The sequence below is a fragment of the Barbus barbus genome (genome assembly GCF_936440315.1).
Source record: "Barbus barbus genome assembly, chromosome: 37".
Lineage (NCBI taxonomy): Eukaryota > Metazoa > Chordata > Actinopteri > Cypriniformes > Cyprinidae > Barbus > Barbus barbus.
In genome coordinates, this window is record NC_136715.1 from 23,708,207 (window position 1) to 23,730,829 (window position 22,623).

Below are 22,623 nucleotides of genomic sequence, written 5' to 3' on the forward strand. Positions count from 1 at the left end.
TCATTCGGCACAAATCCAAATATTCCATAATATTTCCATATTTACGATGAATCTGAATGCAAAGCTATTATATATTATGTAAATTATAGTCTTTGTACTTCCACCACGTTCCAACAGTGACACAAAGTATCAAATTTTAAAGCTGATGTTTGTTTCACTATATTTTATTTTGATAAAGTATCAACTGCTCTGTCAAGTTAGCAATGATGGAACTGGTGTGTGTGTGTGTGCATGTTTATGTGGTTTATGAGGACACAAATTTGTATAATGACATGGGTATGACAGAGGTATTACAATATGAAGGTGGCTTATGAGGACACTGCCTATGTCCCCGTAATTCAAAAGGCTTTAAAAAAAACATACTAAATGGTGTTTTTTTGAAAATCTAAAAATGCACAAAGTCTCCTGTGAGGGCTAAGTTTAGGTGTAGGGTTGGTGTAGGGCAATAGAACACACAGTTTGTTCAGTATAAAAACCATTACGCCTATGAAGAGTCCCCATAAACCACAAAAACCAACGTGTGTGTGTGCGTGTGCGTGTGCGCGTGCGTGTGTGTGTGTGTGTGCGTGTGTGTGTGCGTGTGTGTCGGCTTCAACTGATCCTTATACCAGCAGAATCAACTTAAAACACTCCGTCACTTATTGTCCTATTACTGTAAAAGGGCTACTTTTATTTGTGTACACTCACAATGAAATCAAAACATTGTGCTTTTGTAAAATAAAGAAAACAAATAGGATAATTTACAAATCTCATAAACTTATATTTTATTCACAATAGAATATAAATAACATATCAAATGTTGAAAGTGAGACATTTTGAAATGTCATGCCAAATATTGGCTCATTTTGGATTTCATGAGAGCTACACATTCCAAAAAAGTTGGGACAGGTAGCAATAAGAGGCCGGAAAAGTTAAATGTACATATAAGGAACAGCTGGAGGACCAATTTGCAACTTATTAGGTCAATTGGCAAAATGATTGGGTATAAAAAGAGCCTCTCAGGGTGGCAGTGTCTCTCAGAAGTCAAGATGGCAAAAGGATCACCAATTCCCCCAATGCTGTGGTGAAAAATAGTGGAGCAATATCAGAAAGGAGTTTCTCAGAGAAAAATTGCAAAGAGTTTGAAGTTATCATCATCTACAGTGCATAATATCATCCAAAGATTCAGAGAATCTGGAACAATCTCTGTGCGTAAGGGTCAAGGCCGGAAAACCATACTGGATGCCCGTGATCTTCGGGCCCTTAGACGGCACTGCATCACATACAGGAATGATACTGTAATGGAAATCACAACATGGGCTCAGGAATACTTCCAGAAAACATTGTCGGTGAACACAATCCACCGTGCCATTCGCCGTTGCCGGCTAAAACTCTATAGGTCAAAAAAGAAGCCATATCTAAACATGATCCAGAAGCGCAGGCGTTTTCTCTGGGCCAAGACTTATTTAAAATGGACTGTGGCAAAGTGTAAAACTGTTCTGTGGTCAGACAAATCAAAATTTGAAGTTCTTTTTGGAAAATTGGGACGCCATGTCATCCGGACTAAAGAGGACAAGGACAACCCAAGTTGTTATCAGCGCTCAGTTCAGAAGCCTGCATCTCTGATGGTATGGGGTTGCATGAGTGCGTGTGGCATGGGCAGCTTACACATCTGGAAAGGCACCATCAATGCTGAAAGGTATATCCAAGTTCTAGAACAACATATGCTCCCATCCAGACGTTGTCTCTTTCAGGGTAGACCTTGCATTTTCCAACATGACAATGCCAGACCACATACTGCATCAATTACAACATCATGGTTGCGTAGAAGGAGGATCCGGGTACTGAAATGGCCAGCCTGCAGTCCAGATCTTTCACCCATAGAAAACATTTGGCGCATCATAAAGAGGAAGATGTGACAAAGAAGACCTAAGACAGTTGAGCAACTAGAAGCCTGTATTGGACAACAATGGGACAACATTCTTATTCCTAAACTTGAGCAACTTGTCTCCTCAGTCCCCAGACGTTTGCAGACTGTTATAAAAAGAAGAGGGGATGCCACACAGGGGTAAACATGGCCTTGTCCCAACTTTTTTGAGATGTGTTGATGCCATGAAATTGAAAATAAACTTATTTTTCCCTTAAAATTATACATTTTCTCAGTTTAAACATTTGATATGTCATCTATGTTGTATTCTGAATAAAATATTGAAATTTGAAACTGCACATCATTGCATTCTGTTTTATTCACAATTTGTACAGTGTCAAAACTTTTTTGGAATCGGGTTTGTATATATATATAACAATTTAATATAATAGTATTTTCACATCTAGATGAAAAAAATTATTGTAACTTGTACTACTGTCTGTTCAAAATATATGAAAAGAAACCACAGTAGATTTGTTGTTTTTTCTTGTTGTACAGAAATCGCATCGAACCGTGCCCCCGAACCGTTCGTGTGAAAGAAGGAAGAGGGCAGGGTCGGGTTACGGAGACTCGTGCTTTTTATGCAACGAAACAAAAAGAATCATAAACACAACGTCGCGCTTTCTGCGCTTCCAGGCAGTCTTCACTCTCCCAATTACTCAGTTCCTTAGATCTCTTTGGTTTTCTGCCTCTGTCCCGTCTCTCTTTCCCGCACGTTCTCCAGACGCTCTCTTTTATCCGGGCTCTCCATGTTCATCACTGCAATCAGACACAGGTGTTATCACTTTGCACTTGACCCATTTACTCACCGCTCGTCTCCCAAACCTCTCTCCCGCTGCAGATCCCGCTGAACCATGCCCCCCACGCCACAATACTGTACCGTTACACCCCTAATATTTAAGTATATGATTTCATCTTATGTAGCCTATATATACCATGAATTATCCATTTGTACCCTTAAGGTGATACATTTTAGGAGTAAATAAGGTACAAAAATGGCCCTTTGAGGGTAGTGCCCCAGTATTGACAAACTGTTGTACCTCTAAATATACAGTACATGAGTGCATTGTTCTAATTTATTAAATGTGAGAATTTGACATGAGATAACATTTTATAATGCTTGTTAATCAATGTTTTCTACAAAAGATGTAGAATATGAATAATTATTTTGCAGACTGAAGCACATACAGTGCTACAATAATTCATGTTTCTCCTTTGCTCAGTCAATAAAGTCATCATCACTGAAACAGTAGTCTAAAGTCAAGCATGACATATTTTCTAAAGAAATACTTGGCATCCATAAAATAAGGATTCTGCATATATATAACAATTATAATTTATTCTTAGGCAATTAGTCTTGCCAAAAAGAAGGGATTTTTTTAAAATATCTCTTTTATTGTCTCTACATAATACTTTTATTAAATATATGAAATATTAAAAACATTTAATAATTGTCACTACCTGATACATTTAATTGGAGTTTAAAGTAAAATGTATGAGACACTTTGTTAACAACAAAAATATTTAACATATGCGTGGATTATGTGAAGATTAGGATTATTTATGATATTCTGATATTTCAAATGTAACAATGTCAGATTTGTCTGTGATGTGCTTTTACATCAGTACCACATAAATCAATCAATCAATACACATACTTGCACAGTAACTTTACTAAAATGAAAAAAAATGAAAAAGCATAATTACAAACTATCCCTGTTTTCCTTCTAGTCATTATAATACCTTGAGTAGCATAAATATACCTAAAATTACAAATCATTTCCAATTCATTCATTAGTATTAATAATAGTCATATAAAGTTTTGAAAAATGTGCTTTTAAAAAGATTTTTTTTTTTTTTAACTCCTGCATTATGTGATTTGGAAACGGAAACATTTGTCATTCACAAAAGCTTGACATGCAGACTTTCCCAAATGTTACTCTTGTCATTAGTTAAAACCAAGTGAAAAACAGGAGGACATTTTGAAAGTTAGTTTTTCTACACAGTAAGTCAAACTGTTTTATTTCCAAAGATAAAGGAAAAACTGATTTCTCATTACCCCTTAAAATGCAAAATGAAAGGTGATTTTATTGTTGATGTCCCCTGAAATTTATTCAAAAAGTGAACAAAAGCATATGAATGTTCATTTTAAGGTTTTTATTGAGTTCTTAAAACCAAAAAAATGCACAAAGAACATTTTTCAGAACACTTTCGTTGAAATATCTGTTAGCAAATTACACACATTCAAGCTAACACCACGTATAGACCATTATGTCAGTAGCTATTTTTTAAGGCTACCTGCTATTCATTTTCATTCTGGAGAAGGCATGACAATGTAGGAAATCTAATACTCCTCTCCCTCCTCTTCTCCTTCTCCCTCGACTGAATCTACACCCACCTCCTCATAATCTTTCTCCAGGGCTGCCATATCTTCTCTAGCCTCAGAGAACTCGCCCTCCTCCATACCCTCACCTACGTACCAGTGCACAAAGGCACGCTTAGCATACATCAGATCGAACTTATGATCAAGCCTGGCCCAAGCCTCTGCAATAGCAGTGGTGTTGCTTAGCATGCACACAGCTCGCTGCACCTTAGCCAAATCACCTCCAGGTACAACGGTAGGGGGTTGGTAGTTGATACCGACTTTGAAACCAGTTGGACACCAGTCCACAAACTGGATGGAGCGCTTGGTCTTTATGGTGGCAATAGCAGCATTTACATCTTTAGGTACAACATCACCGCGGTACAACAGACAGCAAGCCATGTACTTGCCGTGACGTGGGTCACATTTGACCATCTGATTAGACGGCTCAAAGCAAGCATTCGTAATCTCAGATACTGAGAGCTGCTCATGGTAAGCTTTCTCAGCAGAGATCACAGGAGCGTAAGTTGCTAAAGGAAAATGGATACGTGGATACGGCACCAAGTTGGTCTGAAACTCAGTTAAGTCAACATTCAGGGCGCCGTCAAACCGTAGGGAGGCAGTAATGGAGGACACAATCTGACCTATCAACCTGTTAAGGTTGGTGTAAGTGGGACGCTCGATATCAAGGTTTCTACGGCAGATGTCATAGATGGCCTCATTGTCGACCATGAAAGCACAGTCTGAGTGCTCTAAGGTGGTGTGGGTGGTTAGAATGGAGTTGTAGGGCTCCACCACAGCAGTGGACACCTGTGGAGCTGGGTAGATGGAGAACTCGAGCTTAGACTTCTTTCCATAATCAACAGAAAGGCGCTCCATCAGTAAAGAAGTGAAACCAGAACCAGTTCCTCCTCCAAAGCTGTGGAACACCAAGAAGCCCTGAAGTCCAGTGCACTGGTCAGCCTGGGAAGAGGGGAATGGAGAGATACAGTTATCAAATCTATCATATTTCATATTGAGTTAAAACATAAACAAGTGTTGAATAAAGACAGGCTGACTGCGATTACAAGGATGCCTTACGAGTTTGCGAATCCTGTCAAGAACCAGATCAATGATCTCTTTGCCAATCGTGTAATGGCCACGAGCGTAGTTGTTAGCTGCATCCTCCTTTCCGGTGATCAGCTGCTCAGGGTGGAAAAGCTGACGGTAAGTTCCGCTGCGAACCTCATCTGAACCACAAAAAAGAGGGTGGAGAGAATGAAAGCTGTGAAGCTCGTGGACTAACCATAAGAGACTGCTAATCAGGCAATTACTAACCAATCACAGTGGGCTCCAGATCTACAAACACTGCCCTGGGAACATGCTTGCCAGCTCCTGTCTCACTGAAAAAAGTGTTGAAGGAGTCATCCCCTCCACCAATAGTCTTATCACTGGGCATCTGTCCATCCGGCTGAATCCCATGCTCGAGACAGTAAAGTTCCCAGCAGGCATTGCCAATCTGGACACCGGCTTGACCCACATGAATGGAAATACACTCACGCTGTTGTGGAAAAGGAAAATAATTGACTCTGTCAAAAACATTTTTCCTGAAATTAATTATTTCTTATTTATCCTGAATCAGAATAATTTCCAGTAATGAGACACAATGAAGCTGTATAAAATGTAATTTTATATTGATAGCCTATATTTGATTACACAACACATTGAATTCGAATTAATATTCATTCAAATCTTTCTAAGCTGTATTATGAAATTAATATTCTGTATAAAAATAAAATATCAGCACATTTTCAGATGCGTAATTATCCAGATAAGCTGGGCAAAAATGGCATGCAATGTGCAAATGTCACACCGTTATATTTCAAGAACTGCAAAATCAGTTTTTGAAAAATATATAACAGCTATTTAGCTGTAGCTTTTTAGGCTCTCGAGCCAGAAATGTTGTCTCATGAATAATAGACAGCTCATTATGCTTCTCTGACTCCTCTTCTAACAATAGATTACAAGAACTGTGCAAACCCCTCCGATTAAAGCGCAAAACAGCTAAATAAGGTGAACATTATAAGGCAGAAATTAAAGTATTCACTCACCATTTTGTGTTTTTTCCCAGCTGCTGCAGACGCTGATATGTGCTGATCTCACTGCAGAGAAGATGGAGATGTCGCTATGACAGAGCAAGCTGCAGGAGGGAGTGGCTCATGAATAACCAAACATCTGAAAACACTCCAAACAAAAAAACCGAGTCTTACTGAGTGAGGTTAAATCATTTATTAAAAGTTCAATCTTTTTGTGAAAAAAAAGAAAAAAGATTTTATGCTTGCAATAAAATGTCAAACGCACAGATCTACAAACACCACACAAAGTGGCATTTGTGTAATTTTATTAGACTGAATCAAACCTCTATCCTAAAAATCATTTCCAATTATATTTGAACATTATGTCTTTCGTCTTGGGTTTGCCCGTAAATTTCAGTAAACATTCTGAACACAGGTCTTATAACACATTCAGAACAGACTATTATAGTTACACATGAATAACAATAGACGCATTTTAGATGCTTTGATGCAGCCGCACCTTATCATTCTGATCCATGCAAACATAATGTGTTTTAAAACCTAATATGCTGCCTAGACAATATTTTTAGGCATAATAAGGGTACCGAGCTGAAGGCACCATCAGGGCCACCGCCCGTCTGCTGCAGCAGATGACGTCACAATGCAGCAGACCACCAAGACACTGTTCAACAACAAGCACCAAGCATTTATAGAAAGTAAAATCAGTCTTTCTGATTTGGAAAGACAGCTTGATCTGACTCAATGTCATAGCTTTTTCTTTTTTTAAAGTGTAGCCTACATAAAATACCCTGGGAATTCTATAAAGTAATAATTATTTCAAATTATCCCCAGATATTATTCTTAAATCAACGGCATGCAAAAAGCCTGAATGAAACAAGTGTTGTGATGCAATGAAATGAGTATGTTCAGAATGCATGAAGTAGGTCACATATCCTGACGCTTTGTCGCGCTATAAAAGCGCTTCGACTCGAGGATTGCGCGCAGTTACTACATCGACTCTTCGCCGTCGACAACAGTAACGCAGTACAGCAAAATATTGTTTCCAGATCCTTCCAAATTATACAAAAATGGTGAGTATAGCTGTATTATTACATTTTGCATCTTGTGTGCATTATAATTATTGGATAGATGAGGCAGGTTACAGTAGTCTGCGGCGCACTACACCTGTGCCATCGCTTTAATAAACGACATCTGCTCGATATATTCCTGCGGAATATTCTGGTGATTATTGTTTAGTCTCTGCTATTTTGTATCGGGACCACTTTCCGTCTGATAGATGCTGATGAACAGTGTGTTAGTACATGCTTTCTTGCTTAATTTTCAGTTTTCAATCTAGGTGTTCACTCAATCGTTAAGATGTTCACAGTCATAATACTTGACGTCGAATCGAAGATGATTATTTAAACAGCGATAAACATCTATACGATTTATAACACAATTGTGGTCAAATAGACTATGTTATAAATTTATTAGACCTTTTGACCGTCAAATCCATTGCATTAAGTAACAAAGGTTTTAATTCACCGGGACAGGTATTTATTTATGTTTAAACTAAAGACTTTTGGTTTTGTTTAGAACTATCCTTGCTTATTATAGGAATCATTTATTGCAATTTTAATAAAGGCATAGCAGTGAATGCACACTGCAGCATATGCAGACTGTCATAATCTCATTAAATGCGCCACTCTGAATAAATAATCTACTCTGACCAGCTAAGCCCAGGAAACATATGTTGTAGCCTAATGAGTGTAACAGTGCTTTAAACACATCCAGTTATTCCCATCAGCAAAGGATTATGTATAAACCCAGAATGAAAATACGGTTCTCTGGCTTGGTATAGAATTAATTTATATTGCATAGACTGTAGATTGAAACATAGTGCTGCCATTTGATAAGATGGCTTGTAGTTCTTTAAGTAAACCCATGCTGCCAGGCAAGAGATCGGGAACAGCCGGGTGGAGCTTGAGGTTTTAAAATAAGAGAGGAGGAGTTAGGTGGCATTCATGGCTGCTCTTGCCTCTTTGGCCATATTCAGTTTTATACCTAAAGCATAATGGCATGTTATTATGTCAAATTTATTGCAACACCCAATTTACATTCGCAAAGTATGTACATTTATATCTTATAGTAATGTAGTAAATTATGTAAGGCTGCAACTAACTATTATATAATAAAACTGTTGCTTTCCTTTACAGCAGTGTGAGTGTATTTCCATTCACGTGGGGCAAGCTATTTTATATCGTCTGGCCTTTCACGTTGCATGCCACTGTTGCCTAGCTTGGGAAATTACACTGAAAATGGTGTTGGTATATTTTTACACTGCACAACTTAAAATGTTTACCTAATAACGTTTTGTTAGAAAATGTATATGAATTTGAATTAAATGTGGTGTAATTAAATATATCATTTGAAATTAGATTTTATAAAGCTTCATTGTGTCTCATTACTGGAAATTATCATAATTTTCAGGAAAATGTTTTTGACAGAGTCGATTATTTTCCTTTTCCACAACAGCGTGAGTGTATTTCCATTCATGTGGGTCAAGCCGGTGTCCAGATTGGCAATGCCTGCTGGGAACTTTACTGTCTCGAGCATGGGATTCAGCCGGATGGACAGATGCCCAGTGATAAGACTATTGGTGGAGGGGATGACTCCTTCAACACTTTTTTCAGTGAGACAGGAGCTGGCAAGCATGTTCCCAGGGCAGTGTTTGTAGATCTGGAGCCCACTGTGATTGGTTAGTAATTGCCTGATTAGTAGTCTCTTATGGTTAGTCCACGAGCTTCACAGCTTTCATTCTCTCCACCCTCTTTTTTGTGGTTCAGATGAGGTTCGCAGCGGAACTTACCGTCAGCTTTTCCACCCTGAGCAGCTGATCACCGGAAAGGAGGATGCAGCTAACAACTACGCTCGTGGCCATTACACTATTGGCAAAGAGATCATTGATCTGGTTCTTGACAGGATTCGCAAACTCGTAAGGCATCCTTGTAATCGCAGTCAGCCTGTTTTTATTCAACACTTGTTTATGTTTTAACTCAATATGAAATATGATAGATTTGATAACTGTATCTCTCCATTCCCCCTCTTCCCAGGCTGACCAGTGCACTGGACTTCAGGGCTTCTTGGTGTTCCACAGCTTTGGAGGAGGAACTGGTTCTGGTTTCACTTCTTTACTGATGGAGCGCCTTTCTGTTGATTATGGAAAGAAGTCTAAGCTCGAGTTCTCCATCTACCCAGCTCCACAGGTGTCCACTGCTGTGGTGGAGCCCTACAACTCTATTCTAACCACCCACACCACCCTAGAGCACTCAGACTGTGCTTTCATGGTCGACAATGAGGCCATCTATGACATCTGCCGTAGAAACCTTGATATCGAGCGTCCCACTTACACCAACCTTAACAGGCTGATCAGCCAAATTGTTTCCTCCATTACTGCCTCCCTACGGTTTGACGGCGCCTTGAATGTTGACTTAACTGAGTTTCAGACCAACTTGGTGCCGTATCCACGTATCCATTTTCCTTTAGCAACTTACGCTCCTGTGATCTCTGCTGAGAAAGCTTACCATGAGCAGCTCTCAGTATCTGAGATCACGAATGCTTGCTTTGAGCCGTCTAATCAGATGGTCAAATGTGACCCACGTCACGGCAAGTACATGGCTTGCTGTCTGTTGTACCGCGGTGATGTTGTACCTAAAGATGTAAATGCTGCTATTGCCACCATAAAGACCAAGCGCTCCATCCAGTTTGTGGACTGGTGTCCAACTGGTTTCAAAGTCGGTATCAACTACCAGCCTCCTACAGTTGTACCTGGAGGTGATTTGGCTAAGGTGCAGCGAGCTGTGTGCATGCTAAGCAACACTACTGCTATTGCGGAGGCTTGGGCCAGGCTTGATCATAAGTTTGATCTGATGTACGCTAAGCGTGCCTTTGTGCACTGGTACGTAGGTGAGGGTATGGAGGAGGGCGAGTTCTCTGAGGCTAGAGAAGATATGGCAGCCCTGGAGAAAGATTATGAGGAGGTGGGTGTAGATTCAGTCGAGGGAGAAGGAGAAGAGGAGGGAGAGGAGTATTAAGATATTTTTTTCTTCTCCAGGTCAGTTACAGCTTTGTGTCATTAATCAGTTTTAGTCAGAAATGTAAACGATATGAGGCTTTAAATGTGACAAGTGACGTGTCAAGTGAGTATTCAGTTCATCTATTGCGACGTAAAGAATGTGTAGTAAACATTTGTTCTTTAGATCATGTCAATCACATATTTAATGTTGCAGTCAACTGAGATTGAGTCATATTTTGTGATTCCTCCAATTAGTGTATGTAGATCAAATAAAATGATGCACTGATCTTCCTGACGTCTGCAATAAATTTATCATTTCAAGACACGAGTTGCGTATGCTTTCACTGACACCCCATTAAAACATTCACTTTATATACACACACAATATATATAGACATCTTCAAAAACATATGAATAAACGTCTATTTTCTTTTCCCCCTAATGACATACTGCAGTTAAACATTTAACATGAAGTATACCATATTGTAAAATTAATATCACAAAAGAATAAGACAAAATTCATTTAACACATTTGAGTGTTTACTTCTAAGTATTGACGAAATATCATTTACATTCACATTACAAATTGTATTAAGGTTTGCATTTACAATACAATACGTTTAAATGGTTAAAAAATAAACTTTCAAATGTCATTTTACTTAAGTATTAAAAAAAGTGGGACTGTAAAATGTAATTTTAATATAGGCAACCTACATTTGTCATGATATGCCACGGTCGTACTCTAAATTTTAGTCCAGTATACTCCAATAACATGGTTCTGAAGCCAGTTCAATGTGGTTCTACATTTGTTTCTATTTTAACCACAATGAACAGCCTCTATAGCCACTTTATTTTTCCTTTCATTCCAAACATTTAATTATTAATTATTCAGATTTTGTAATACAATTTTACACATCTTAACTATGTATTTAAAAAAAAAAAACTAAATCAAAGCCCGCTTGTGATGGTATAAAAATATAATTACTTGATATAATAAAACATTTTGACACGATTAACCACCACATCATCCTGTCAACCCTAGTGGTGAAGGGTATATCAGGAACCGCACTCCAGTGGTTTGAGTCTTACCTCTCAGATAGGTCCTTCAAGGTATCTTGGAGAGATGAAGTACCTAAATCGCAACATCTAACTACTGGGGTGCCTCAGGTCTCAGTTCTTAGACCACTTCTCTTCACTATACATGCATCGCTAGGTTCCGTCATTCAGAAACATGGCTTTTCATATCGCTGTTATGCTGATGACAATCAACTCTACCTCTCATTGCATCTTGATCCGATGATAGCTGCTCGCATCTCAGCTTGTCTAACAGACATTTCTTGCTGGATGAAGAACCATAACCTTCAACTCAGCCTTGCCAAGACAGAACTGCTTGTGGCTCCAGCAAACCCATCGTTTCATCACAATTTCATCATCCAGTTAGGCTCATCAAACATAACTCCTTCAAATAACTCCTTCAAAAAGTTAGGATTGATGATCAGCTGACTTTCTCAGACCACATTGCTAAAACTGCCCGGTCATGCAGATTTGCTTTATTCAACATCAAGAAGATCAGGCCCTTTCTTTTCTGAAAGGGCCTGCTTCGCAACTCCTTGTTCAAGCTCTTGTTCTGTCCAGACTGGACTATTGCAATGCTTTCTTGGCAGGTCTTCCAGCCAGTTCTATCAAACCTTTACAATTAATCAAGAACAATTAAGCAAGATTAATTTTGAATGAGCCAAAAAGAATGCACGCCACACCTCTGTTCATCAATTTGCACTGGCTACCAATAGCTGCTCGCATAAAATTCAAGACATTGATGTTTGCCTACAAAACCTCCACTGGCTCTGCACCCCTTTACCTAAATTCATTACTTCAGACTTATGTGCCCTCTAGAAGCTCACGTTCTGCAAGTGAGCGTCGCTTTATTGTGCCATCTCAAAGAGGCACAAAATCACTTTCACAGACTTTTAAATTAAATGTTCCCTCCTTGGTGGACTGACCTGCCCAACTCAATCCGAGTCCTTAGCCATCTTCGGCTAAAAACACTTCTCCTCCATCTTTATTTGAACCTCTAACTCTATCACTCTCTATTCTATCTCTATTCTTAAAAAAATACTAACACTAGCTTTTTATTTTTTATACAATTAACAAACGCAAAAAGGCATCTAACACTAGCTTGCTCTATTCTTTTTCTATTCTGTTTTCTTTTTATTATATAATTAAAAAAACAAACCGTGCTACGTGTACTGCATTAAGCTTACTGAGACTTGTTATAGCACTTGCATATCATTGCTCTTTTTTTGTGAACAATTACTTTATTGGCAGTCAGTTCAGTATAGCCCAAAACACAACACACCAATTCCAATCTAGACTGCAGTCATACCCCCCACCCACCAACCCACCAGGCAGACCCACATTGTGCTGAAGAAAATACAAAACATTGCAGTGGAGAAAAGTACAAAGTGTAATAATCACAAGAAGAAAAAACAAAAACTAAATAAATTGTACATCAAAAAGAAGAAACAAGATTTAACAATGTCAAAAGTGGCACTCCAGGTCTTCAAAGTTTTTGTCTTTGCTCCATGAATACGAGCTGTAGATAGTTCCATAGAAACAATGTCCAGCAAAGACGGGCGTTAGTGTTCCTGGAGGGGCCCCCATCGGTGGATTTTACAATCGATTCTGGGGTAGGGATGGGTATCGTTTACATTTTACCGATACTGATACGATACTTATCAATACAGTTATCCATATTACTCTCTATAATTTTGTGCAAAAATAAATGATGTAAAAAGATGTTGACAATTTCAAGTTATTTTATTACTGCAGTTTACAAATCCCTCCAAGCAAACAGAAAAAGGCACATAAAGCACATTTTTCAAATAAAAAGGCCCTTCAAAGAGAGAGAGAGATTTCCTATTTTTATTAAAGAAGATTTAAATAATGACTTTCTCAGGGAGCAGGCATGATTTCTCCTAACAGAGAGTGTCCCTCTATGTTTTAGAGGGACTCTATTATCTCTGTTTTTATCTACATGATACAAAAAGGCTTCTTTTTAACATATAGACTTATTTATAGTGATTCTCCACTCAGGATTTTTACAGACATTCATTCAGGTCCTGAGTTTCATTTTTGAAAATGGGGTGAATTTCCCTCTTAGATGACTCTTGTGGGAGGGAGGATTTTTTTATTATTATTATTTGAGTGGTGGAGGGGGGAATTTTGAGACCCCCCCCCCAAAAAAAATATGTAATTAAATGTTTGATCATGCTATGTACTTTTGTTTTTACAATGGGGCAATTGTCGAGAGCGCACACTGGAGAGCGCACGAGTGCTGAATAGTTTAAAGTGATGATGCATGTAAACTCAGCGACTGACTAACATTTTATTTGCAGCTGAAAGTAAGTTTCTCTGTTGCTGAGACAGAGCCAATTCAGAAAAGTTATTTAAGAAGAAAAGATCTGCAGTCAAAACCACATCCTTTTCTAATAGGAATGATATGTCATGAGCAAGCTGAGACCAGAAAGGAGAAAGTGCATTCCCATTAAAAAAAATGTAAATATGTGCCCCCTGCGGACATAAACTGCGATTTTGGGAAGGTGACACATGCATATAGAAGGGTTTAAAGGGGACAAATAGAGTATATGTAGTAATTTCCAATGGATCATCTGATGATTTGGGTTTTTTGAGGATGATGTTATTGTCTCCAAAATTTTATCAGAAAATAAAGTTTGGAAGTCACCACTGATATCTTAGACCAGATAGTTATGGATAATGGTTTGTATGATTGTTTGAGGAGAAAAGAGTAAATAATTAAAGCAGAAATAACAGAATTATCAGTTGGGAGAATTACTTTTTGCAAGCGATGTACAGGTACTCGTGCATCCCAGGGAACTCCATATGCGCAAAGTGCTGACCTAATGCGAAGATACATGAAAAAGGAGGTTCCTGGTAGGTTAAAAAGAGCCTTAATATCTTGAAATGATTTCAGGCCTTTGTCATCATAAATGTCACCAAAGGAATTTACTTTACATTTAACCCACTGTGGACAGTAAAATGTTTTTTTACCTGATAAAAAATTATTATTGTGGAACAAAGGTGAATAACGATGCCACCTCCATCTTCCTGGTCACCCGTTCTCCAACCGTTCTATGTAATATCTTAATAAAATTATGATAGGGCCAAAATGAAGTTTACATTGTCTAAGCAAGACACCAGCAAAAACCAAATGCTCTATATTGTGTGGAGAAACGAGATTCTTCAATGTCCCACCATGAGGTTGACACACATCATTACTCTTTTGTTGATTTTGATTCCTTCCATTGTCCTCATTTGTAAGTCACTTGGGATAAAAGGGTCTGCTAAATGACTAAATGTAAATATAAAATATGTTCTAGGAGCTAGGAATCAAATCTAGGATTAAGATGTCTTGGCCATGTGACCGATGACATGAATTCCCACATGTAGGGCCATATTTGCAACATTCATGGGCTAATTTTATGTGTCACAGTTGAAGGTCAGTAAGTGTTGCAACAGAGGTCACAAAATTTGAATTCGTTTTATTATGAATTTGCACCTTGCAATACCAGTAAGTGATGTAAAGAACAGCAATGTTAAAGGAACACTCCACTTTTTTGGGAAATAGGCTCATTTTACAACTCCCCTAGAGATAAACAGTTGAGTTTTACCGTTTTTGAATTCATTCAGCCGATCTCCGGGTCTGGCGGTAGCACTTTTAGCTTAGCTTAGCATAGATCATTGAATTGGATTAGACCATTAGCATTTGGTCTTCAAATATGACTAAAGAGTTTCGATAATTTTCCTATTTAAAACTTGAGTCTTCTGTAGTTACATCGTGCACTAAGACCTGTTTATCTCTAGGGGAGTTGAGCCTATTTCCCCAAAAAGTGGAGTGTTCCTTTAAAACGGGCTAAATAATTCAAACAAAGCTGCATTAAGGGGGGGAAAAAAATAACCTACAACTCAAAAATATTACATATTGATGTTACATTACATATTGGTCACTTTCAGTATGTCATTAAACATATAAACTTCAGAAAAGCTTACATTTGTAAATTGCTATACAGGCTTTGGGGGTTAAATAATTTTAATTGAAGAAAAAAAAAAAAATTAAATATATATATATATTAAAAAAATAAGAATACAATTCTTAAACAGACCTTATTTGTAGGCAGTTTATGTAACATAATCAGCTGTTAGTGGAAATGCAGGCCTTCATCATTAAAAGCCTATGTTGATGCAATTATGAACCAAGTGGTTTACATATATACGATTTCATGATAGCAACCCAGGAGAAAAAAAAATGCACTTCCATAATGTACTTAAAAGTGCTCTATTTTCACACACTAATTTTGTACTTAATATATTCAAAATTATTCTTTATTCATATTCATGGTGTCCCAAATTAGCACATTTGAGTACACTTAGATGTTTTTAAGATTATCTTAAGAAGTAATGAGAATAATTTTTAGTATATTAAGTACAAAATTAGAGTGTGCAATTTAAGCACATTATGGAAGTTTTTTTTTTCTCCTGGGAATGAATGACAATTGTTAACTTTGTTTGGTACAGTCAGATTTGACCAAGTGTCCTGGTCTTGAACACCAGGAATTATCCATCAAGCCAGTTATGCAAGTAAAATCTAAATAATTTCAAGCACTTTCAAGAACCCACAAGCTCAAAACAGTTGCAAAGCTACAACCCAACCTGCACCAAAGAAAATTCCAACAATTTTGTTTATATGCATTTTACGTTCATGTACAAAGTTCATTTTTGGTATTTGAGATCCTAGCTCACTTTGACCTTTATTCGATGCCATGCATTAGAAAGCACTCCTCGTAAGTTCCAGATTGGAGCGACAGTGTCTGGCTGCATGTTGTAACTACTGTCCACTGCTTTGCACACAATCTCCAGCTCCTGAGCCCTTTGAGGAATTGGGACGTCTATCTCCCACAGCTTCCAAGCCCAGGCTCTTCCAGGTGGAGGAGGAGGAGCAGGGTGCTCTCCTTGATCACTGGTGCGAAGTTGGGCTACATGCCACGTTTTCCCTCCATCTACCGAGACGTCCACTCTCACAACCTCTCTTCCTCCCCCACTCCACGCATAGCCTTTCACAGTCACCTCCCTGTCACTGCGGTCTACTGAGGTTCCCTCTGCTGGGTGAGTGATGGCTGACTGTATGGGGAGCTCCTGGATGGCTGGTGCTGATTTAAAATCCACAGTGTCCCAATCAGTGCCTGGAGAAAAGCCTTTGTAATCATTCTGCTGCCAGTGGCTCTTGCTTTCTTCGTCACTTACAACAATTTTCCCCAACCATTTGACATTGCGGGCTCCAACAACTCCAGGTACAACTACACGGACAGGGTAGCCATGGTCAGGTGGGAGGTCCTCGCCGTTCATCTCATACGCGAGGAGAACGTCACCTTCTTCGCTCACAGCCTTGCTCAGTGGAATAGATGCACCATATGCTGTACCCGTCACGTCCCTGTCTAACCCTTCAAACTGGACATGTTTAGCTTTTGCTGCAACCTCTGGTCTAAAGCCATAGGACAACAGTACATCCCGCAGACGTGCACCTGTCCATGTAGCGTTGCTTATTGCGGCGATGCCCCAATTGAGTCCTTTGACTTGCTTGACTTTGTTCATCTCAGAACGACGGTTCCCGGCGCACTGAAGCGTCGCTGTAATGGTGTGTTTTGGAAAACGAGACTTTAGCTCACTTAGACTAAGTGATACCACTCCACCACGGAGACCCTCGATCTCCAACCTGTAAGCTTCAGGATCCACCCTGGGCACTGGAAGATGATTACGCTTAAAAAATATGACTGAAGGGGTGATATAATTATCAGAGAGTATAGATGCAGGTGGTTCGGCGTTGAAAGGTTTCAGACTGTTGATGTGAAGAGCAGGGTGACGTGTTGGCTCAGCAGAGTAAGGGTCTAAAGGGTTGGCACTCTCTTGCTTCTTGTAACTCTCTGGATTAAGAACACCAATTTTATACTCAGAGAGGAGTTCTAGGACATGGTCTTGCTGATGAACAGCGTATAAAGCCCAGTACGGTTCCAGAGATCCACCTGCAGCCAGAAGTATTTTGTCACCACCAGGGTGCATGGACACGAATTCAGTGATATCGTAGACTCCTCCTTTATAGGTGACCCACACACCACGGTCAAGGGAACAATGCTTTGTGACTTCTTCTAGGGTGTAAACGGGAAGATCTGAAGTCTGTGTTACCCGTAACTGTGCTGAGGTAGCAGCCCACTGAACCTGAACAAAAATTGACAAAAAAAAAAAAGATTGCTCAATGACAACTAAAGCTACGGTGGCCGAGAGAGCTCACCGCGCTGCAAAGAGAAAAAACACCTGCAAATTAAGAAAACAACACATTGTCAATTTTACAACACACACACTGCAAATGCTCACAACACAATCAAACAAAGAAACATGCTGCAAATAAAGTTCGTTATTTGATTGTATTGTGAGCATTTGCAGCACCTGCTGTCAAACTGATGATGTTTTCTTGATTTGCTGGTGCTTTTTCTATGCCACCTATCCTTTTTCTATGCCACTTGGTGCTCTCTCAGCCACCGTATAAAGCACTAGGCACACTGCAATTTTTATGTCCTTTACAACTGTTGCTTGTCAGACTGTTTGATATGAGCCCGGTGAGATCTTACAGATCTTACAGGCATCAATGTTCTTTTATGTCTGTATGATATTGTAAGACTTTAGTAATAACCCTGACAGGGTTTGACTTTGCAGTCTGTGTTGACATCCTTATTTACACACTAAATTTAAAGGGGTCATGGCATTTGAATGTGTTTCTTAAAATTCACTTATGTTGTTATTAAAGTTTTTGCATAAAAAAGTCATATATTTGCAAAACATGATTAATCTTCACCCTCATTCTCAACAAGTATGAGTGATGACAATGCGCACTTACATCTTTATTCGTTTTTTAATTTGTTGCTATTCCTGAGAAAAATATGACAAGCCTTTAGCAACAGAAGCACTGTTTCCAAATGTGTTTGAAACACAAAGAATGTCAAAGCGATCTTTTTTGTGACTTATTTTGTGCATTTTTAACAAATTAATCAACCCTGAGTGGAAAGGTTATTTTCATTGGTCGTGTGAGATTTATATAATCTACTAAAAATAACAACAATGTCTGACAACCAATGAAAATTGCAGCACCCACTGCTGTAGATATCTTCCCCTGGTTACACCTTTAGAGATTTTTCATATTTAGGAATCAACATATCAGGTGTCTCACCTTGTCTTGGTGGAGCTTATAGGCTAAAACAGCTCCAGTACCTGCCAGCAGCCCTGCCAGAGCGAATCTAAACTTCGGCAGCCTGTTATTAAAGTATTTCTGTCTTCCATGTCCACCAGTGCTCCTCCAGCGACAAGAGAGATGACCATCCCACACGTACAGTGATGGGATAACGCTCTTTGAAAGTCTGGAACTGAGACGTTTAAGCAAGAATTTCATTATAACAAACATTTTCAAGTTTCTTAAAGAGCATTTGACAGAATCTGGCCATGTCTTTTCAATCATTCACTTCAAGCAAATCATTTGGGGGATTCAGACTAAGTGACAGATGAACTTTCATGCGTCTTATTTGGAAATGCTAAAATGATAAGGAACAACAGTTTAAGGTTTATGAAATGGCAGAATTACCTTTGACTCCTGGTAAGGAAGACCTGAGCAAGACCTTGGCAATGCTTTAGGTGCTGCATTGCTCTTTCTGAGAAAAGAGACAAAGAAGAATAAAATTTCAAAGTACGATGACAGTCTAAAAGCTAAAAGTTTGATGACTAGAGTGAATCCAGTCAAACGCTATACAATGGATAAAATAAGCGTTTGTTCTGAACAAAATAATAGATGGACACATAAGGATTGTAATATTTTTTCTAATATTTGACATTTTTCAGTCTATCCCTCACAGCCTTGTTTTAATGCATGGAAAATTCAATAAGGCATCTTAGTGAAAAAATACAAATATATAATAAAAAAAAAAAAATATGTGAATTTTATGCAAACAGTCAGTTCTCTAGGCCAAAAAAAAAAGACATCAAAAAAGTTTGCTGTCAAAGAAGTCACTAACACAGAACATGATTACTGACTGCATTTAAAAATACAAGATGCATGGCAGTAAAACTAACAAAACGCAAGGTACAAGGTACACAGGACATGTTTTTCTTGTCTGGAAAACTTTAGTAGCTTAAGACCCCTGCAGCTGCAAGTATTTATAGCGTAAGTTTATAGCGTATTTTTTTTTTTCTTTTCACTTTCAGTTTACTAGCAATGTATTAAATATGAGACATCTGGTGAATTTAAAATATACTGCATGGATCTTTTCAGACTAACCACCATCATGACTCATCAAAACCTAAACATTTGTCTTATCACTGCAACCACATGTAAGGCTGCTGGGTAATGACCAAAAAATAAAAAATCCTTAAACGCCCTAAATGACATTTGGTCCTAAAATGACCAAAGAGAAGAGAATTCAAACTCTAGTCTCTTAAAACTTTGTATATCTCACTGCGCCTCAAAATGATTTAAACCCAGTAAACATCATAACATGTATTTACGGACTCCAGCATTACATATCAGCCCAGACCTCACAAGATTGCAGTCTATTAGCTTGATATCAGCGATACATGCACTGCATGAGCTACTGGTTTTAAAACGGTTTATGACCTGTCATTAACATATATTTGCAAGATAAGAAGAGGGGCATAAAGACTTCTGCATAGAAACAATCTCTTGGCAATAAAACTATGAAACTAGAGCCTTGTTGTAAACGAACCACCAAACAGTCATGTAACCAAAGAATGGTTCACGGTTTGAAATGAGTCACTGTTGCTCAAATATTTGGAATGACATGATTGCGTCATAATGCATGTTTTGGTCCATTCAGTTCTTGTGTACAGAAAACATGAACCTTGCTGTTAGGACCAACTAATCTTCTCAGTCTTTTCATTGAAAGGACCAATAACAAATCCTACTGACTTTATTTCAGCTTATTGCTTTATAACCATCAAAATTAAAGCCAACTGTGAGACTATTATTAGGCAGCTTTACAATGGATTAAAATGATGGAACTCGATGTGTAATCCTGTAATAAGATTTGCCACATTTCTGTAACTGTGGTGCAAAGATAGGATGCATTCGAATGCTTAATTTTACAAATAAGAATTGTCTTACTGACAACAACAAAAAGTGCAACCAGTGGTTTGGAAATATTACAGTTGCTATTCAGTGACAGTGAATCTTTCTAGAACTGTGCATCTAACACACCCTCACTTGTCATTCAGTGGATGTTAATGAATTAAATCTGTTTTTGGTTTCATTGCCCAAACAGGATGCACTGGTCATGGTTTTAAACCCTGAGGAGGTTCTATGAGAGTTGAATCTCATTGACTTGTTAAACAAGATAGCATGCATGTTATAAAAAGCTGCGGTTTGATAACAAATATAATTATGCCACATCTGCAGTAGTTTGCAATCAAAGACGTCAAACATATGCTTTTGTAAACAAGAAAGAGTTAAATCATACAATAAACAGAAATGCACCATTATTGATATGCCAATCAAATAATTAGCACCCTTATTAAATTAGAAAATGATCGAATCGTTTGTATACAGCAGGCTAAAAAATAGTCAGGTGCCACATACAAAAACAAACCCAACCCAATGAATTACAAACACGCGCACACACACAGCGCCGCTCTGAATTCCAAACACTGCCGGCTTCCCGATCTATAAACTGCTAGGAGAGTTGTGATCTTACTGTAATTAACATGCAGTCCTCGGAGAAGCAGCGTCCATGAACTGATGTCCATCTACAGATTCTGCGCGAGCCGCTTGGAAACCTCACGAGACTCACGAGCGTGACGTGGTGGACGCAGCCTGCCGCATCATCACAAGCACCACGTTTACTTTGCTTACACCATCCCAAAACATCAGATTTCCAGATCATATTTGTATAGGTATACATATGTTCAGTAGCCTTTCTCGCATCTGGTTATTTTTGAAGTGAAAGTGGTCGGCTTCAGCTGCTGATGTCGGGGGGGGTTACAATATTAAGGGACTTCCCGTTGTTGGACTTTCTTCTGCTTTTGACCTAAAACTCATTTGCAACTATGCAAACACGACTGTCTCCTTCAAAAAAATAATAATATATTATTGACCCTGTAGTATCACACAGAGGTGGACGAGGGACATTTACTTGAGGACTGTACTTATGTACACTTTTTGAGTATCTGTACTTTACTTGAGTATTGTTTTGTCTGGAAACTTATGACTTTAACTTCACTACGTTTGAAAGACAAATATCTTACTTTTCACTCTACTACATTTCTATCAAGGTCCTCGAAGTAGAAAGCTTTGAAAGTCAGTTTTTTCTTTATAACGTGACTTTATTTCAGTCTGTCAGTAATCACGTGAAGTTATTTCCCAGCATAATTTGAACACCAACCAGTTGCAAATGTAATATTAACAATTCAAAAGTAAGAAGTTAGGTATATGTTAGACACAAAAATGTCTGATTTTGCAAAATTTTTCAAATTTGCATTTTTAAAATGTTTGTTTTGATGTGAAATAAATCTTGCTGTTTTGTTAAAGCAGTTGTAAAGTTATACAGCTACATCTGTGTTGCTGGGTTTTAAAGCAGGTTTAATTTTTTCTCTTCTTTTAAGCACTTCTGTACTTTTATTCAAGTAAAAATCTGTCTTTACAGCTTTCACTTGTAATGGAGTAATATTTGACCAGCAGTATCTGTACTTTCACTCAAGTAATGGAGTTGTGTACATACATCCAGTCCTCAGTGTCACATGATCAAATAGAAAATAATTTTAAAATGTAATAAAATTCAATATAACTATTAAAAAATGATTCACCAAATTAATGCAGCTGGTGAGCAGAAAAGACTTAAAACAAACAATATTTTGCCCTGTAGTTTAGTTAGTAATTGTGCATTATAATTTGATCTGAAGCTTTAGTTTAAATGTATTTTTATGCATTGTTGGTTACTTGTATCCACTCTGGGTTTGCAACATTAGTTCATGTCAAGGGCCAAAGTAATGCATGCAAAGATCGCCAGATCGCCTCTCTTGACTCTAAAATCTTCAGTGGTTGCTAAAGTCAATGACAAACACAAAGAATCGCACAGTGCATTACTAGACTTATACACAGATA

At 38.3% G+C, this 22,623-nt stretch overlaps 3 protein-coding genes across 3 annotated transcripts; 1 reads left to right on the plus strand and 2 right to left on the minus strand.

Annotated features, from left to right (window-relative positions):
• Positions 1–4,056: 4,056 nt before the first annotated feature.
• On the minus strand, positions 4,057–6,436 carry LOC306856860 (tubulin alpha chain-like). The gene is made up of 4 exons (XM_079396373.1): positions 6,359–6,436; positions 5,586–5,808; positions 5,349–5,497; positions 4,057–5,231 (listed from the first exon to the last, which is right to left on the minus strand). Exons 1-4 carry the CDS (start codon positions 6,359–6,361, stop codon positions 4,251–4,253), a joined length of 1,356 nt encoding a protein of 451 aa, XP_079252499.1. The 5' UTR covers positions 6,362–6,436; the 3' UTR covers positions 4,057–4,250.
• An 807-nt stretch (positions 6,437–7,243) lies between these two features.
• LOC306856774 (tubulin alpha chain) lies at positions 7,244–10,722 on the plus strand. The gene is made up of 4 exons (XM_079396233.1): positions 7,244–7,413; positions 8,858–9,080; positions 9,169–9,317; positions 9,436–10,722. The coding sequence occupies exons 1-4, from the start codon at positions 7,411–7,413 to the stop codon at positions 10,414–10,416; spliced, it is 1,356 nt and encodes a 451-aa protein (XP_079252359.1). The 5' UTR covers positions 7,244–7,410; the 3' UTR covers positions 10,417–10,722.
• A 5,353-nt stretch (positions 10,723–16,075) lies between these two features.
• On the minus strand, positions 16,076–21,311 carry LOC306856903 (sulfite oxidase-like). The gene is made up of 4 exons (XM_079396446.1): positions 21,218–21,311; positions 19,099–19,165; positions 18,691–18,883; positions 16,076–17,684 (listed from the first exon to the last, which is right to left on the minus strand). The coding sequence occupies exons 1-4, from the start codon at positions 21,267–21,269 to the stop codon at positions 16,206–16,208; spliced, it is 1,791 nt and encodes a 596-aa protein (XP_079252572.1). The 5' UTR covers positions 21,270–21,311; the 3' UTR covers positions 16,076–16,205.
• Positions 21,312–22,623: the final 1,312 nt, after the last annotated feature.

Coding starts and splice junctions, on each gene's coding strand:
- LOC306856903 (XM_079396446.1), bottom strand. CDS start 21,269: ATGGACATCAGTTCATGGACGCTGCTTCTCCGAGGACTGCATGTTAAT. Junction 18,884..19,098: donor TTCCTTACCAGGAGTCAAAG/GTAATTCTGCCA, acceptor TAAACGTCTCAG/TTCCAGACTTTCAAAGAGCG. Junction 17,685..18,690: donor ATAAGCTCCACCAAGACAAG/GTGAGACACCTG, acceptor ATTTTTGTTCAG/GTTCAGTGGGCTGCTACCTC.
- LOC306856860 (XM_079396373.1), bottom strand. Junction 5,498..5,585: donor TCTGGAGCCCACTGTGATTG/GTTAGTAATTGC, acceptor TTTGTGGTTCAG/ATGAGGTTCGCAGCGGAACT. Junction 5,232..5,348: donor TTGACAGGATTCGCAAACTC/GTAAGGCATCCT, acceptor CCCTCTTCCCAG/GCTGACCAGTGCACTGGACT.
- LOC306856774 (XM_079396233.1), top strand. Junction 9,081..9,168: donor TCTGGAGCCCACTGTGATTG/GTTAGTAATTGC, acceptor TTTGTGGTTCAG/ATGAGGTTCGCAGCGGAACT. Junction 9,318..9,435: donor TTGACAGGATTCGCAAACTC/GTAAGGCATCCT, acceptor CCCTCTTCCCAG/GCTGACCAGTGCACTGGACT.